Source organism: Zea mays, chromosome 4 (assembly GCF_902167145.1).
Source record: "Zea mays cultivar B73 chromosome 4, Zm-B73-REFERENCE-NAM-5.0, whole genome shotgun sequence".
NCBI lineage: Eukaryota > Viridiplantae > Streptophyta > Magnoliopsida > Poales > Poaceae > Zea > Zea mays.
In genome coordinates, this window is record NC_050099.1 from 194,137,138 (window position 1) to 194,153,563 (window position 16,426).

The following is a 16,426-nucleotide window of genomic DNA, read 5'->3' on the forward strand; positions in this document are numbered from 1 at the left end:
ATGGTCTACACTTCAATTTACAAACGCTTTTGCAATCTTCGAATCAAGTGTTTTTTAAACTTATCTAACCAAATAACGTACACTAAGGAGATTTAGAATCTAAGCAGCAGCCTTAGCAGCCTGACTCTGAAAGGCCTGGAAGGGCCGGCGGTCTAGATGAGTTGGATATACGCATGAACGTATGCCACGCAAAGCCACATTTGAGGCTGTAGAAAGAAAGCTAGCTAGGGCATATACAGGGGAAGGTCGGCATAGTTTGGAGTGCACATGAAGCTCAATCAGCCGCCTATAAATTACCTAGGAATTTTGCATGGATCCATACCATCTCATCTCAGTGAATCATCACACAGACAGCATCACAGCACTCACTCACCCAGCGCGCAGTACAATGCAAATGGCCAGGCTAGGAGCACTGATTCCGCTGGCCATCCTCCTGCTCGCCGCCGTCGCGGCCACTGCCGCGCCTCCTTCCGACAGGCCACCCAAGGCGCAGGGGCCCAAGCCGCACAAGGAGAAGGAGAAGGAGAAGCCCAAGCCCATGAAGGTGAAGTGCCGCCCCCGTAAGCTCTACCCTTACTGCCCCGGCAAGCCGATGGAGTGCCCCGCCGAGTGTTCCCAGTCATGCTACGCCGACTGCAACTCCTGCAAACCCGTCTGCGGTGAGCGCCGCGCCGTCACAGTCACACATGGCCTTCTTGGTGGTTTAATTGGTTGCCTTGCCGCAAGTTGATGGCCATGCATGTCATTGTCAAGTACTAACTGGTGCATTTGTTACGTACGTTTGTATATCGCATGCAGTGTGCAGCGTGCCGGGGGCGTGCGGCGACCCGCGCTTCATCGGCGGCGACGGCAACGCCTTCTACTTCCACGGCCGCCGGGACGCCGACTTCTGCGTGCTCTCCGACCGCGACCTCCACATCAACGCGCACTTCATCGGCAAGCGCGGCGCCGACGGCATGTCCCGGGACTTCACGTGGATCCAGGCCATCGCCGTGCTCTTCGACGGCCACGAGCTCTACGTCGGCGCCAGGAAGACGGCCGCGTGGGACGACGACGTCGACCGCATGGAGCTCACCCTGGACGGCGAGCCCGTGCGCCTCCTGCCGGGAACCGACGCCGCGTGGACGTCCGGCGCCGTGCCGGCGCTGTCCGTCACCCGCACCAGCGCGGCCAACGGCGTGCTCGTCTCGCTCGACGGCAGGTTCACCATCAGGGCCAACGCCGTGCCCATCACCGAGGAGGAGTCGAGGGTGCACCGGTACGGCGTCACGGCCGACGACTGCCTCGCGCACCTTGACCTGGCCTTCAAGTTCGGCGCGCTCACCGCCGACGTGCACGGCGTGGTCGGCCAGACGTACCGCTCCGACTACGTCAACCGGTTCGATGTCAAGGCCTCCATGCCCACCATGGGAGGGGACAGCAACTACACCACGTCCAGCCTCTTCGCCGCTGACTGCGCCGTGGCGCGTTACGCGCCGTCTGGCGGTAGCCGTGACCGTGACGACGGCGTTGCTATGGTGTCAGAGATCGCTGGCATCACCTGTTCCAGTGGCATGGGTGGTCAAGGCGTGGTGTGCAAGAAGTAACCAAGGAGGTGTGCTTCTACTTGCCGACGAAAGCACGAGAGTTAATCGGGTAAACTATATATGATGTTACCGGAATTGTAACTGCTATGATATATAAGCGTGGGTGTCTTCATCATTGTCATGACATTCACACCGCAATAAGGCTTGCCACTGGTTGTGGTATTCACATTTGATTATAATACAAGTGTATTTGTGATACATATTTCCTTGCGCCCTTGTTAATGTTTTCTTTTTCACACCCAAATGTGATAGTGTAAGTAGCATATACATACCCACTCCATTCCTCTAATTATTTGTTTTTGCCTTTTTAATATATATTATTTCTATGTACCTAGATATATGCTAAGTCTATATTGTTGTAATAAATTTAGAGAAATAAGTGACATGCTTCCATCATATTTAAATATATTAAATATTTTAATTCCGAATAAAACAAGCATATAACTCAGACAAATGCCAAATGTAATTATTGCAGCAATGAACAGTAGCAATTCTAGAACATGTAAACATGTAAAATAACTACTCAGATCCATTTCGTAATTAAACATGGCTTGCAGATGAAGAAGGCAGATTAAACTAATAAACATGATTGTTTATCTTAAAATATTGCTCTCAAAATAGCGGGTTGCTGTAATAAACAGCCCTCCAACGCTAAAAGGTGATCAGAGATCCTCGACTAACGTGACAGTCCTATCTTACCAAATCAGGGTTTTATATCAGATGTAATAAGCCTAATAATCAAATGTAAATACTAATAGTAAGGAGCTGTGTACTAAATAAAATAACAGAATTTAACACTGGTAAACAGCCTCAACAAAGAGAGATTTAATTAGGCACAAATAATATCAATGCTGAAAATGATAATACACTAAAACCCAGACTGTCACGTTGTCTCACTACACCGCTATCATCATCGAGCACACAAATCCGCCCACAACAGTGCAATCACACCCAAGTATTTAATACTAGCAGATTGCACAAAATTAAACAGTAAATAAAGTGAGGCAACTAAAAACTCACAGCACGTAGATTGTCTACGTGGGAAGATCAGCTCAGCGAACACGAAGTTCTGTCCCAGAAAACCAATTCCGCCGCCCACGTCCGGGCCTGCACGGCGGGAGGTTGACGGAGATACTAGAGCCGCTGCCGGAGCCGAAGGAGACGTCCACGGCACCAGCCCGAGAAGACGAACACCGCGCAGCAGGGAGCCCAGGCACCAGGCCACGGTGGACAATAATCAGTACAGACTGCGCACCACACAGGTGCACAGATGGAACAACAGAGAGCAGGAGAACCTCACTGCGCACAAGCAGTGCTCCCTCCACCTTCCACCAGCAAGATTTACACCAGAACACCAAGAATCGAAGGAATCGATCCAAACCGTGACTAGAATCGAGAGGAGAAATAGGAACAGAGAGCTGGGATTTTTCGGCTAGATACCCAGCAGGGAGTAAATCTCCATACTTAAGAAGCCAGGCTCGAGGAGATTGAGCAGGGGGCGCCATGGATCTCGGGCGAGCCCTTAACCACCTGCAGAGCGCCGCCAGGAAGCAAATTTTGCTCTGCTCGTCCTCCACGATCTCCAAGCCGTGGTCTCTTCATGCCCTAGCCGCCTGCCAGCCGGTGGGCTGCTCGGTCAGATGGGCCTTGTAGCGGCCCACCCGACTGGCCCCCTCCTCTCTCTTTTTATTTAATAAAGGGAAAATCCTTAATATGGAGGATTTTTGGTTGTCCTTTCTACTGTTCACTTTTAGTAACACAGAAGTGTTGTCACAGTATACTAGGACAGCCGGTATCGGCTTTGCTAGCATTGGAAGGTCTGACAATAGGTCTCTCAACCATTCAGCCTCCAATGCTGCTGAATCAAGTGCAACTAATTCAGCCTCCTTGGTGGAACGTGTCGACACTGATTGTTTAGACGATCTCCATGACACGGACCCACCAGCTAAAGTGAACACATAGCCACTTGTAGACTTCATTTGATCTGAGTCAGAGATCCAGTTTGCATCACTGAATCCTTCAAGTACTGACGGAAATCCGGTATATTTAATACCAAGATTCATCGCTCCCTTCAAATACCGAAGCACTCTGTACAAGGCTACCCAATGTCTATCTCATGGACTGGCCGAATAACGAGCCAGTCTGCATACTGCATATGAGATATCTGGTCTAGTTGCACTGCTCAGGTACATGAGAGATCCGATGATCTGCGAATATAGTGCGGATCTGCGAATATAGTAGCTGGTTCACAGGCTCGCCTTCATATTTACTGAGCGTGTAGGATGGATCATAGGGCGTGGTGACTGGTTTACAGTCCATATGTCCAAAGCGAGTCAGGACCTTTTCCACATAATGGGATTGTGACAAAGTAATCCCATCCTCACCCTTTATCAGCTTGATGTTCAATATAACATCAGCTTCACCCAAGTCCTTCATATCAAAGTTCTTGGAGAGGAATAATTTTGTCTCCATGATAGCCTCCAAATCGGTCCCAAATATCAATATGTCATCAACGTATAAACACATGATGACACCTTTGCCCCCAGAGAAGCGATAATACACACACTTGTCGGCTTCGTTTACACAAAACCCGGCAGTGGTCAGAGTATTATTAAACTTCTCATGCCATTGTCTGGGAGCTTGCTTAAGACCGTATAAGGATTTAATCAAGCGACACACTTTGCTCTCTTGTCCTTTAACCACAAATCCTTCTGGTTGCTGCATATAAATTTCCTCTTCCAGCTCTCCATTTAGGAATGCTGTCTTTACGTCCATTTGATGGACAAGAAGTTTATAAGCAGCTGCCAGCGCTAAAAGCACACGAATTGTGGGCAATCGAGCCACCGGAGAATAAGTATCAAAATAATCCTCCTCTTTCTTTTGAGTAAAACCCTTAGCCACAAGACGGGCCTTGTACTTTTCAATAGTACCATCGGGTCTCCTCTTCCTCCTAAAGATCCATTTGCAGCCCACAGGCTTGCAACCAGCTGGGAGATCAGTTATCTCCCAAGTTACGTTCGAGATGATTGAATCCATCTCGCTACGAACAGCCTGCCTCCAGTACTCTGCATCCGGAGATGTATATGCCTCTGTGAGGGAGCGTGGTTCTTCATCCACTAGATAAATAATATAATCATCACCCAGAGACTTTTCAGTCCTTTGTCTCTTACTCCTCCTTAACTCCAAATCTGGAGTCTGGTCATGGACACTCGAGGGCAGAGAATATGTCCGAGATGGACCATATGGGGCCACTACTTCCTTATCCCGCATAGGGAAGATGCTCTCAAAGAATGTCACATCCCGAGACTCCATTATTACATTTACAGCGATTTCGCTTGTCTCGGAATGGACCACTAGAAATCTATAAGCTGCACTGTTATGTGCATAACCCAGGAAGACACAGTCTACGGTCTTAGGGCCTAACTTTCTCTTCTTCGGCAACGGGACATTCACCTTTGCAAGGCAGCCCCAAGTCCGAAGATGCGAAAGATCTGGCTTCCTTCCTTTAAATCCTTCATAGGGTGTGGCCTCACGGTTGCGAGGCAGCACCCTGTTCAGGACATAGCACACTGTGAGTACTGCCTCGCCCCACCAGATGTCAGGCATCCCCGAACTTTGCAACAAAGCATTAGCTAGGTCACACACCGTTCGGTTCTTCCTTTTAGCTACCCCATTTGACTGAGGTGAATATGGAGCGGTGGTTTCATGAATGATTCCACACTCTTTGCAGTACTCATCAAAAAGGTTGGAAAGGTATTCACCTCCTCTATCAGACCGTAGCCTTTTAATTTTCTTGTCTAACTGGTTTTCAACTTCAGTCTTATAGATCTTAAAGTGTTCTAGTGCCTCATCTTTAGTTCTGAGTAAGTAAATATAACAGAACCTGGTAGCATCATCTATCAAGGTAAGAAAGTATCTTTTACCGCCTTTTGTGATTATACCATTCATCTCACAGATATCTGAGTGAATTAGTTCTAAAGGAGTGGTACTTCTGCCTTCAACCGTATGAAACGGTTTTCTAGGCTGCTTAGCTTGCACACAAATACCACATTTTACACCTTTAACATGTTTATATTCAGGAATTAAAGACATGTCACTTAATCTTTTAATGGCCTCAAAATTCACATGACACAAACGGGAATGCCATATATTATTAATGGAATCGTTATTACAGACCACATTAACATGGTAAGAAGAATGATTATTCAAAATAGAAAGACGGAACAAACCGCCTGACTCATATGACTTTCCAACAAAAGTACCAAACTTAGACAGGACCACTTTATTAGACTCAAACACTAATTTGAGACCCTGTCGACATAGCAGCGACACTGATATGAGGTTCCGGCTCATCGATGGCACATAGAGTACGTCCTTCAGCACGAGCGTCTTTCCTGAAGTTAACTTCAGGTAGACCTGTCCAGTACCTCGAACTGCTGCCGGAACACCATTTCCCATCAAGACTGGTGCGATGTTGTATCCCTGGAATGAAGAGAACATGGATCGATCAGCACAAATATGAACAGTAGCACCAGAATCCATCCACCAGTCATCTGATGGACTTGCCATAAAGGCCTGAGGTGCATACCCTGGGGTGGAGTTAACCACCACGTTCCCTTCTTTGCGCTGAGGTGGAGGACCTTTTCCCTTCCTAAGTTTGCACCTCCGAGCTGTATGCCCGGAGACACCACAAACGTAGCAGATAAAGTCCTCCTTTTTCTTCTTCATCTTTTTGGACTTAGGTTGGTTCATATTCTTCTGTGGAGAGTTCTTCTTCTTCTTCTGGAATTTTCTATCTCCACTCTTCTCAACAACGTGAGCCTGGAGTTGCTGGGATGGCTTGTTACTGGACCTTGCACGCTCTTCCACATTTATCGCAGCTGACAACTCAGTGAGAGTCATCTGCTTCTTCATGTGGCGGCGTGAAGTCACAAAGTCTCGCCAAGAAGGCGGGAGCTTTGCCAGTATTGCATTCACCTGAAAACTGTCTGGTAGGACGCAACCATATTGAACCAAGTCCCTAACAAGAAGTTGAATCTCCTGTAGCTGCTCCATAACAGACCTTCCCTCAACCATTTTATAGTTGAGGTAGTTTTCCGTTGTGAATGACTCATTGCCATTGTCAACTTCAGAGAACTCGTTCTCAAGTTCAGTCTATAGACCCTTAGCGGAGGTAAAACCAGAGTACACGTCAAATAAGCGGTTCGACAAGACGTTCAACAGACGAGACAAGCATGCCTCATTGGCTTCGTCCCACTTGGCCTTCTCCGCTAGTGCGGCGGCCTTCGCTGCATCATCAGAATCATCTGATGCAGCCTCGGGAACAACCGACGTCACTACCCAAAATAATTTTAGGTCAGTGAGCCACATGCGAGTCTTAATCTACCAGCGCTTAAAGCTTGCGCCGTCGAACGCTTCAGGCTTAATGACATCAGAACTGGAGGCCATTATACGAATTGGTTTTCTGGAGGGATGGATTGTTGTAATAAATTTAGAGAAATAAGTGACATGCTTCCATCATATTTAAATATATTAAATATTTTAATTTCGAATAAAACAAGCATATAACTCAGACAAATGCCAAATGTAATTATTGCAGCAATGAACAGTAGCAATTCTAGAACATGTAAACATGTAAAATAACTACTCAGATCCATTTCGTAATTAAACATGACTTGCAGATGAAGAAGGCAGATTAAACTAATAAACATGATTGTTTATCTTAAAATATTGCTCTCAAAATAGCGGGTTGATGTAATAAACAGCCCTCCAACGCTAAAGGGTGATCAGAGATCCTCGACTAACGTGACAGTCCTATCTTACCAAATCAGGGTTTTATATCAGATGTAATAAGCCTAATAATCAAATGTAAATACTAATAGTAAGAAGCTGTGTACTAAATAAAATAACAGAATTTAACACTGGTAAACAGCCTCAACAAAGAGAGATTTAATTAGGCACAAATAATATAAATGCTGAAAATGATAATACACTAAAACCCAGACTGTCACGTTATCTCACCACACCGCTATCATCATCGAGCACACAAATCCGCCCACAACAGTGTAATCACACCCAAGTATTTAATACTAGCAGATTGCACAAAATTAAACAGTAAATAAAGTGAGGCAACTAAAAACTCACAGCACGTAGATTGTCTACGTGGGAAGATCAGCTCAGCGAACACGAAGTTCTGTCCTAGAAAACCAATTCCGCCGCCCACGTCCGGGCCTGCACGGCGGGAGGTTGACGGAGATACTAGAGCCGCTGCCGGAGCCGAAGGAGACGTCCACGGCACCAGCCCGAGAAGACGAACACCGCGCAGCAGGGAGCCCAGGCACCAGGCCACGGTGGACAATAATTAGTACAGACTGCGCACCACACATGTGCACAGATGGAACAACAGAGAGCAGGAGAACCTCACTGCGCACAAGCAGTGCTCCCTCCACCTTCCACCAGCAAGATTTACACCAGAACACCAAGAATCGAAGGAATCGATCCAAACCGTGACTAGAATCGAGAGGAGAAATAGGAACAGAGAGCTGGGATTTTTCGGCTAGATACCCAGCAGGGAGTAAATCTCCATACTTAAGAAGCCAGGCTCGAGGAGATTGAGCAGGGGGCACCATGGATCTCGGGCGAGCCCTTAACCACCTGCAGAGCGCCGCCAGGAAGCAAATTTTGCTCTGCTCGTCCTCCACGATCTCCAAGCCGTGGTCTCTTCATGCCCTAGCCGCCTGCCAGCCGGTGGGCTGCTCGGTCAGATGGGCCTTGTAGCGGCCCACCCGACTGGCCCCCTCCTCTCTCTTTTTATTTAATAAAGGGAAAATCCTTAATATGGACAACATATATATATGATAAAAATAATATATCAACAAAAGGCAAAATATCTTATAATTTGTGTGGAAACATCCTCAATATGTGCCCTTGTGTCAATATTTTCTCTAGAATTTTGATGATTTTTGTTTCTAGTCCTACCCGAATGAGAAAACAATTCAAATCACTCGAGTCTGGCTCGAGCACAACCAAGTTCTCTGAATTGGTTCCTAAGCCATCAAACAACTACAGTCTAAGCCCAATCTGACGACTACCGCTCAAGCTTAAAAATAATGTCGCTGCTTTGAATTTAGCTCTTTATCGAGTGTCAAGTAAAAAACTCTCGGTAAAAAAGGCATACGACAAAGAAACTATTTATCGAGTGTTTTATTTTTGATACTCGGCAAAGAGTTTTTTTTGTCGAATGTTTTTTTATCTAGGTAAAGAGCTTTTCTTTGTCGAGTGTTTTTTTAAACACTAGACAAAAACAATTTAAAAATTATATTTTGAAGCAGTAAATTAATTCAAATGAAAAAGTTTTCAACTACAGATTTATATAACTCATCAAGATATACAATTTATATTTTGATCATTTTTTTATATGACAAAATAAAAGTAAATTTATTCATAAAAGCTGTCTCTCTCGTAGTTTATAAAACTAAAAGAGAGATATATGAGATTCGTGAATAATGTTAGAACGATCATGTGGGATGAATAAATGACCAAACAACCAAAATAAAATTTATAGATCTTGAGAAATTATAGAACTTTATAGTTGACAACCTTTTTCATTTGAAGTCATCTTGTCAACAAAAACTACGTCTGTTTTTTTTTTAAAAAAATTAAATTCTGAAAACGACCTCGATTAGAAAAACCATCAACATGAAAGTTGTAGCTCTTGAAAAGTTATGAAAATTTGTAGTTGACAATGATTTGGTTTGAAATCATATTGTCATGCAAAACTATGTTTGAATTTTAAAATTTGTATTTTTTAAACTACCTCGGATGGAAAAACCACCAAAATAAAAGTCATAGGCCTTGAAATGTCATGAAACTTTGCAATTGACATTTTTTTGATCTGAAGTCATATTATCATAGAAAAATTCGTGTGAAGTTTTGAAATTTGAAATTCAAATTTTATAAACGGCCTCGAATGTAGAAACTACCAAAATAGAAGTTATAGATCTTGAAAAGTTACACGACTTTATAGTTGACAACATTTTCAATTAAATTCATTTAGTGCCTTAAATAATCAAATTACTCTCGGTTTGTTATAATACATGAGGAATGAAAACGTAATATAGACATAATTGATATATTAGTTTAGTGGTAGAGGAGGTTATGCGCGAGAGAGAGGCTACGTGTTTGAATCTCATCATTCACAAAACACGTAAATTTGATTCAAAAAATGTTTTGTTGTTTTTTGGTTTTTTTGCGATTCTTAATTTGTCATGTGCTTTTCTTTGCCGAGTGTTTTTTGACACTCGGTAAAGCCTTTGCTGAGTGCAAAATGACCTTTGCTGAGTGTCTGGGACAAGACACTCGACAAAGAAGGTGAGTCCGATAGTGGATGTGGTCTCAAGACTTGTTCCATCAACTCTTGTAATAGAGGAGTAGGGAGGAAAAGGAAGCCAATGCTGACAGGCGCTTAACAAGACCTAGTTCTTACCATCACACCAGAAGGAAAATCATATAATGTTCTAGCGTCCAATTACTAAGGAACTCTTTTGATTCTTCCCATATAGTCACTGCCATGGAGCTACTACCTTATCAAGTTGGAAGCACTGTCACTGACATCACAGAAGCAATAACCACTCGACCCTACACCCTAATAACATGAGAAACTATGATTATAATAGGGAGGTTTTCACGATCTCAGATATTGCTCTAAACGATGAGGAAGAAGCTGGCATCTCTAGCGACAAGAACAACATAGTTGGAGAGGACAGACGCCTTTAGGGCTAGTCGGCAACACAAAAATAGAAAATTTGTGCATCGACGTATCCACGCCCAACTTCATCATGAAGTACACGATAGACACGAAGTCGAGCAACAACACTGCAGTGAGAATAGAAAAGTGGACTTCCACCATAGCTGATGCAATATGAGTAGCTACATTGTATGCAATTTTGAATTCTTTTTATAGAAAGTTAAAGGGCATAAGGTCTACAACACCCCTAAAGCCAAAATCACATTTGTAGCGGATGCACTACATCATAAATTAAAGAAAATCTCACTCATGTAACATGGTCATGTTGGAAACTACAATGATAATGCTTTATGGACGACAAACATCATCACATGTAGTCTCTATTTGAACGTAGCACAATTCTAGAGGACCCACCACTATATTGCCAGAAAACGACAACCAAAATGGGGGAGGCATAAGCCACCTCAAGGCGATCAATATTAGGGTGATCTACATGATATCCTCCACAACTGTGATCTTTGTGATCGACTAAATTCTAAATACCAAGATTCCATCTATCCAAAGTCTCCCCGGGCAATGTATGTTGCAATGTTGTTTGACCTTTAGCTCGTGCTCCTGCTTGGCGACATGAAGAAGGATGTTTACAGGAAGACTGGAGTCAACCAAGTGATGCTAAATGCCACATTCATGGTGAGGAGTAGAACTGAGCATGGGAAACCCGATCCGTCTGAAAAAACCCGATCTGGTCTGACTCAACCAATGCAACGGATGGGTACAAGCCATAGTTTTGAACTACAATAATCTACTAGTCGTACACGAGCCATGAGTTTTGACCCCAAAACCCAACCCAACCCAAAAAAATCCAACCCAATCAAAAAACCCAACCAGACATGTCCAACAGGGAGACACGGGCCAACTCGACCCAACCCGGCACTAGGCATGGGTCGTACCAAGCAACCCATGACCCAACCTTGATCTAACCCAATCCTGACCAGCCATTAGTCACACCCGAATTTAAAGGATAAAGCCGGGTGCGTCTCATATGTGCACCAAGGAAGAACTTCACATATAATGACAGGATGTATAGAGATAAATGTCATAAATATCATAAATGTACTTATTACATAGCGGAAGTCTTACAAAATAAATGATAAAAATAAAGCGAACTAAATATTATTTCCCTGGTGCCACAAAGATGACTAGGAGATGCCACCTAGATCAAGTCGAACTCCTCGTTGTGCAGCTCCTCTTCGACCACCTGCTCTTCACATGTGGGGGGGGGGTTTATATATCGTAAGAGTGAGCTCACAAAAGATCATAGCTCAACAAGTTGTGGGGAATAATGTGCATGAACTCACCAAAGGTGGGAGTTCATGTGAGGTGTAAGGCTGATCAATAAATAAAGGTTAAGCTGAGCATTGCTTTTATAAGTTGGTCCAAAATTTATTAGTTGTTACTAAATGTAAGTAAATACCAAACCATAGTAATAGTAAAAATAATAATAAATCACAATGCGACGCAAATGAAAAATTGAATTTAATTCCATAAATTAATCATGTGTGTGTCCGAGCCGCTCATGACCGTGAGCACGACTAGTATACCAGTTTTACACTCTGCAGAGGTTGCACATCTTTACCCACAAGTCGTGTTACCCATTTGCCATGGGGTTGATCGTACCCCACACACCTCTACCAAGGAAGCGAGGCATGGTTCCACTACGAGGCCTTTACAAAGTTCCACTAGCTTCAGAAAAACCGCTACAATTTCTAGGAAGCTCTAATGCAGGGACCCCTCGCCTGACCGCCATCGCAGCAAAATGAACCCAAGGGCCTCCCCACACTGACCACTCCTGAAAGCTCTCTTGTGGGTTTTGGTGTTTGGATGACAACCCAATTAAAGGACTAACAAGTGTGCTAAGTGTTGAACAGGTGCTTAATGCAAAGCTAATAGGGTTCAACACAAGTGAACAAGTGTGATGGTCCAAAGACTGAATTATCTATAGAGAATAAACACTGCTTAAGTGAGACTCGGTGTGCGTAACTCAGAGACAACCGATCAAGCCAAGGATGGAGGCAAGAAGAGCTTCGAGGTACCGAGTGCACGGGAGAAGGTCAAGGAGACCAGGAACCTAAAGCCAGGGGTGAAGAAGAAGACTTGCAAAGTCAAGGTTGATCGAGTTAAGAGTTATGGTGCATCAAGGATCACTACATAAGGACATGACTTACAACCAATGAGGTAACATCTACAGTTATGTGGTGTAAGTCATAAGGCTCAAGATCAAGCTCGAGAAATGAACAAGGGAGTTGGAGCTCAGATATGTCAATCTAGATCAATTCAAGTTGACTTAATGGTTTAGAGTCCAACATCGATCTCAAACATGCCAAATTGGGTAAAACGATGAAAAAGCTTAAGTATGTAAGGTTTGAGTGTTCAACCATGTTGCATACACCTCTTACTACAAATTTGGTGCTTTGTTTTGCTCTCTAACTCTTTCTGTAGAGAAAGTACCATTCTGAGCTCTGATGGAGGAGAAACAGAAAAGCTAGGAGAAGAACAAGAAAGATGTAAGTTTCTAGGACTAAATCAATTGGATTATACTCTAAATGTGTTTGTTTAAGTCTCAGGAAAATCCTCCCAAAAGTTGAAGTCAAACGGAGAAAGAACGGAGGAAAAATCACTTAGTGTGCTGTTGGCTGGTGCACAGGACAGTGAATAGTAGTTGTCCGATGCACAGGACAGTGAATAGTAGCCTGTCCGGTGCACATGCCAGTGAATAGTAGTTGTGTCCGGTGCACAGGACAATGAATAGTAGCTGTGTCCAGTGCATAGGACATTGAATAGTGCCCTGTCCGGTGCACAGGACAGTGAATAGTAACCTGTCCGGTGCACCAACGGCTAGCTGTTCCAGAGAAGGAAACTGTCAATCAGATCTGTTACTGTTCACTATCCGGTGCAACCGCAACCAGGGAAGGCTGGGAGCTTCCAAATGAAGCTCCAACGGCTCCTAGGCCCTTTGGGGCTATAAAGGGACCCCTAGGCGCCTCAAACAAGAACACAAGTGCAGCCAACAAGTGCATACATCATTTGGATCAATTCTCTCTCTCCCTCTCTTGTGTATCTCTCTAGTTAGTGTCAATCACCATGCTCTAGTTAGTGATTGGACTCAGAAAGTATTTTCCCCTCTGATATTAGTAAAAAACATTCTAATGCTGAACTAAGATGTCTATCTCTCAATCACCATGCTTGCAACATCTTAGTTGACTCTCTTTCTAGAGGTGCTTATTTTGCCATCATGAGTAGTGATAGTGATTTATTTGTTGATGCTCATGATCTATGGACTAGAATTAAAATAAAATATTCTGAGTCTAATTGTACTACTTCTACTCCCTATGTTGCTTGTGGTACTAACCTTTCAAAGGGAGAAGAAAAACGATGGCAACCAAACGATGAATCCACCTCACCGACAGGTTTGTCTTCCACTAGTTATAAATGTCTTATTGCTAACAATGATAGTGGAGGCGAAAGCGATGATGAGGAGGAATATGAGGATGATAGCGAGGATGAGTCTTCATCACCACAAGGTACATTTTCCTGTATTGCTTCCACTGATAATAATGACAGGGAAAATGAGACCGACGATGTGGAAGAAGAGGAGATTCGCCGGTTCTACACCCATCTCAACAAAGAAGACAAAGTGCTCTTGGTTAAGCCGTTGAGGAGGAACAAGGAACAAGGCGAGACACTTCTCAGGCTAGAGGAGACTCTCATCAAAACCAACGACAGCCTGGAGAAGATGACCAAAGAACATGAGGAGCTAAAGTGCTCTCATGATAATTTGGTCCAACGGTATGAATCTATTTTATTTGAGCAAAGAAATAATCATGATATATTATCTGATGTTGCTCAACTTAAAACTGAGAATTCTATGCTTAAGAGTCAAGTAGAAATGATAAATTTAGAAAAACTTGCTCTAAGTGAAAAATATGATATGCTATCTTATTCTCATAATGAATTAGTTGATGACCATATCATGCTTGATGTTGCTCATGAGGTTGTAATTGCGAACTTAAATTCATGTGAACCTCATTCTTGCACACGTGCGCATTTAGATAATATATCACCATGTGCTAACCCCTATCGCTCAAAAGAAAGCCAATTTTTGAATGAGCATCAAGCTGCAGGATCAAAAGAAAAGTTGCTCATCAATAAAGAAAGGAACAATAAAGCAAAACAACTATGGAGAAGACACATTGCTCAACCTCCTCAAGATATCCAAGGACGCGTGGTAAAGAAGCTTGAGACGGGAGAAACCGCAGCAAGTGTTAAACTCCATAAGAAGGATGTTCCCAAAGCAATAAATGAAGAAATCAACATGAACAAGGAAAAAGGTAAAAATTCAATTACTCATGTTGTTTGCACTGATCATCTCTCTATGTCATCCAAGAGCAAAAAGGGAAGAGGAAAAAGGAGGTGCTTCAAGTGCAAGGAATTAGGTCACTTCATTGCGTCTTGTCCACACAAAGACAAGGATGAAGGAATGAGGAGATGTTTTGGATGCAACGATAAGGACCATATGATCACTTCATGTCCGCTCATGAAGAATCAAAGACGTGCACCCTCCAAGATGACCCTCACTAAGAAAAAAGACAAACAGCAAGTATCATGTCAGGTTGAGCGACGCTTCTGCTACATGTGTGGTGAGCATGGTCATATACCTAAGGTATGTAAGAAGGGTATGGTTCCTAAGCAAGTAAATTTATCTCAGTCTTATTCGCTTAGGAGACCCAAATCATACACTTGTGCTAGATCAGTAATGAGATCACCTAGAACTAGCACAACTGCTATTTGGGTACCAAAGGCTCTTTTAGAATAACGTTATGGACCCATCCCGAGATGGGTACCAAACTGTGCCAACTAGACCATGCAGGTGCCTCGAGATGGACTAGAGATCTTGGAAGAGCTTAAGATGGTTAATTCAAACTCTATGCTTAAGCTATCAATTTTATTGCCTATTTATTGACCCAAGGTTGAATTATTGTGCAATACTAATCTCATGTTCATCTCGAGTTAAATAAGTTGTAGAGGTCCTTAATCATTATTGGTGAATCAAGCAAAAGACTTTGATGAGAATCTACAACTCGCTCTCCAAAGGACGGTACCCGTGTATCTTAAGTGCATTATTTCCAATCAGTATTGCTCTTAAGTTGGATTGTTGTGCTATACCTACCCTTGGAGTAGTTATGCTTTTGAGATTGCTTGTGTTGAATATCTTTCAATTAATGATTCATGACTTCCAAGATCATAATCATGCTTGCTCAATCATGACTGTGTGCTTTATAGGTTATATCTCTTGAATCATTCAATGGGTAGCTTTTCATTTGATATATCTACCATGATTAACTCTCTTGGTGTATGTGGCTAAACATGTATCTTTTTGTAAATCATGTTGTGTGGTTTTTAATGATTATGTATTAACCTATGTGCAAGCATGATAGTTTTGTTTAGTCCATGTTCACATGATTACTTTGTCTTGGTACTCTGTGTATAACAAAACAAGAAATCCATGTTGTGTCTCTAATGAACCCTCTCGAGTTATGAGGTGCATGAGCATAAGGAGCCCTCAATTGGTGACAACAGGTGCTCTCACTCCACACTACCTAAAAGAATGAATCTCATGGCATTCAGGTAAAAGGCAAAGGTATGGAGGATGGAACTATGTAATTTCATTGAATATCTTGAAGTTCCGTTGATTGTGATCATAGCTATGTTCTTGCCTTTCAATTGGTAGTATCTTGGCTTAGATGCTTTATGCTTTAAAGTGTTGTTTCCTTTGGTGTACCTAAGAAAATACTTCTTAATCATGGTAGGCTTAGACATTGTGCTTTATATGCATGATCTTGTCGTTTTTCCATTTGTATATGCGTTGCAATGATCATCATGTGTGAAGTGTCCCTAGGTTGCTTTTAAAATGTTATATATCTTGAGGCATGCATTGTTTCCACTAGTCTTAAGTTGTATTATGTCATCTATTCAATTGGTATCTTTTTGTGATGCAATTGATATATTATGCCTAGACCAAGGTATGTTGCGATCC

At 43.1% G+C, this 16,426-nt stretch overlaps 1 protein-coding gene across 1 annotated transcript; it reads left to right on the forward strand.

Annotated features, from left to right (window-relative positions):
* The first annotated feature begins 318 nt into the window (after positions 1-318).
* LOC542557 (root cap periphery gene 2) lies at positions 319-1,783 on the forward strand. The gene is made up of 2 exons (NM_001371643.1): positions 319-659; positions 799-1,783. Exons 1-2 carry the CDS (start codon positions 389-391, stop codon positions 1,584-1,586), a joined length of 1,059 nt encoding a protein of 352 aa, NP_001358572.1. The 5' UTR covers positions 319-388; the 3' UTR covers positions 1,587-1,783.
* The last annotated feature ends 14,643 nt before the right edge of the window (positions 1,784-16,426 follow it).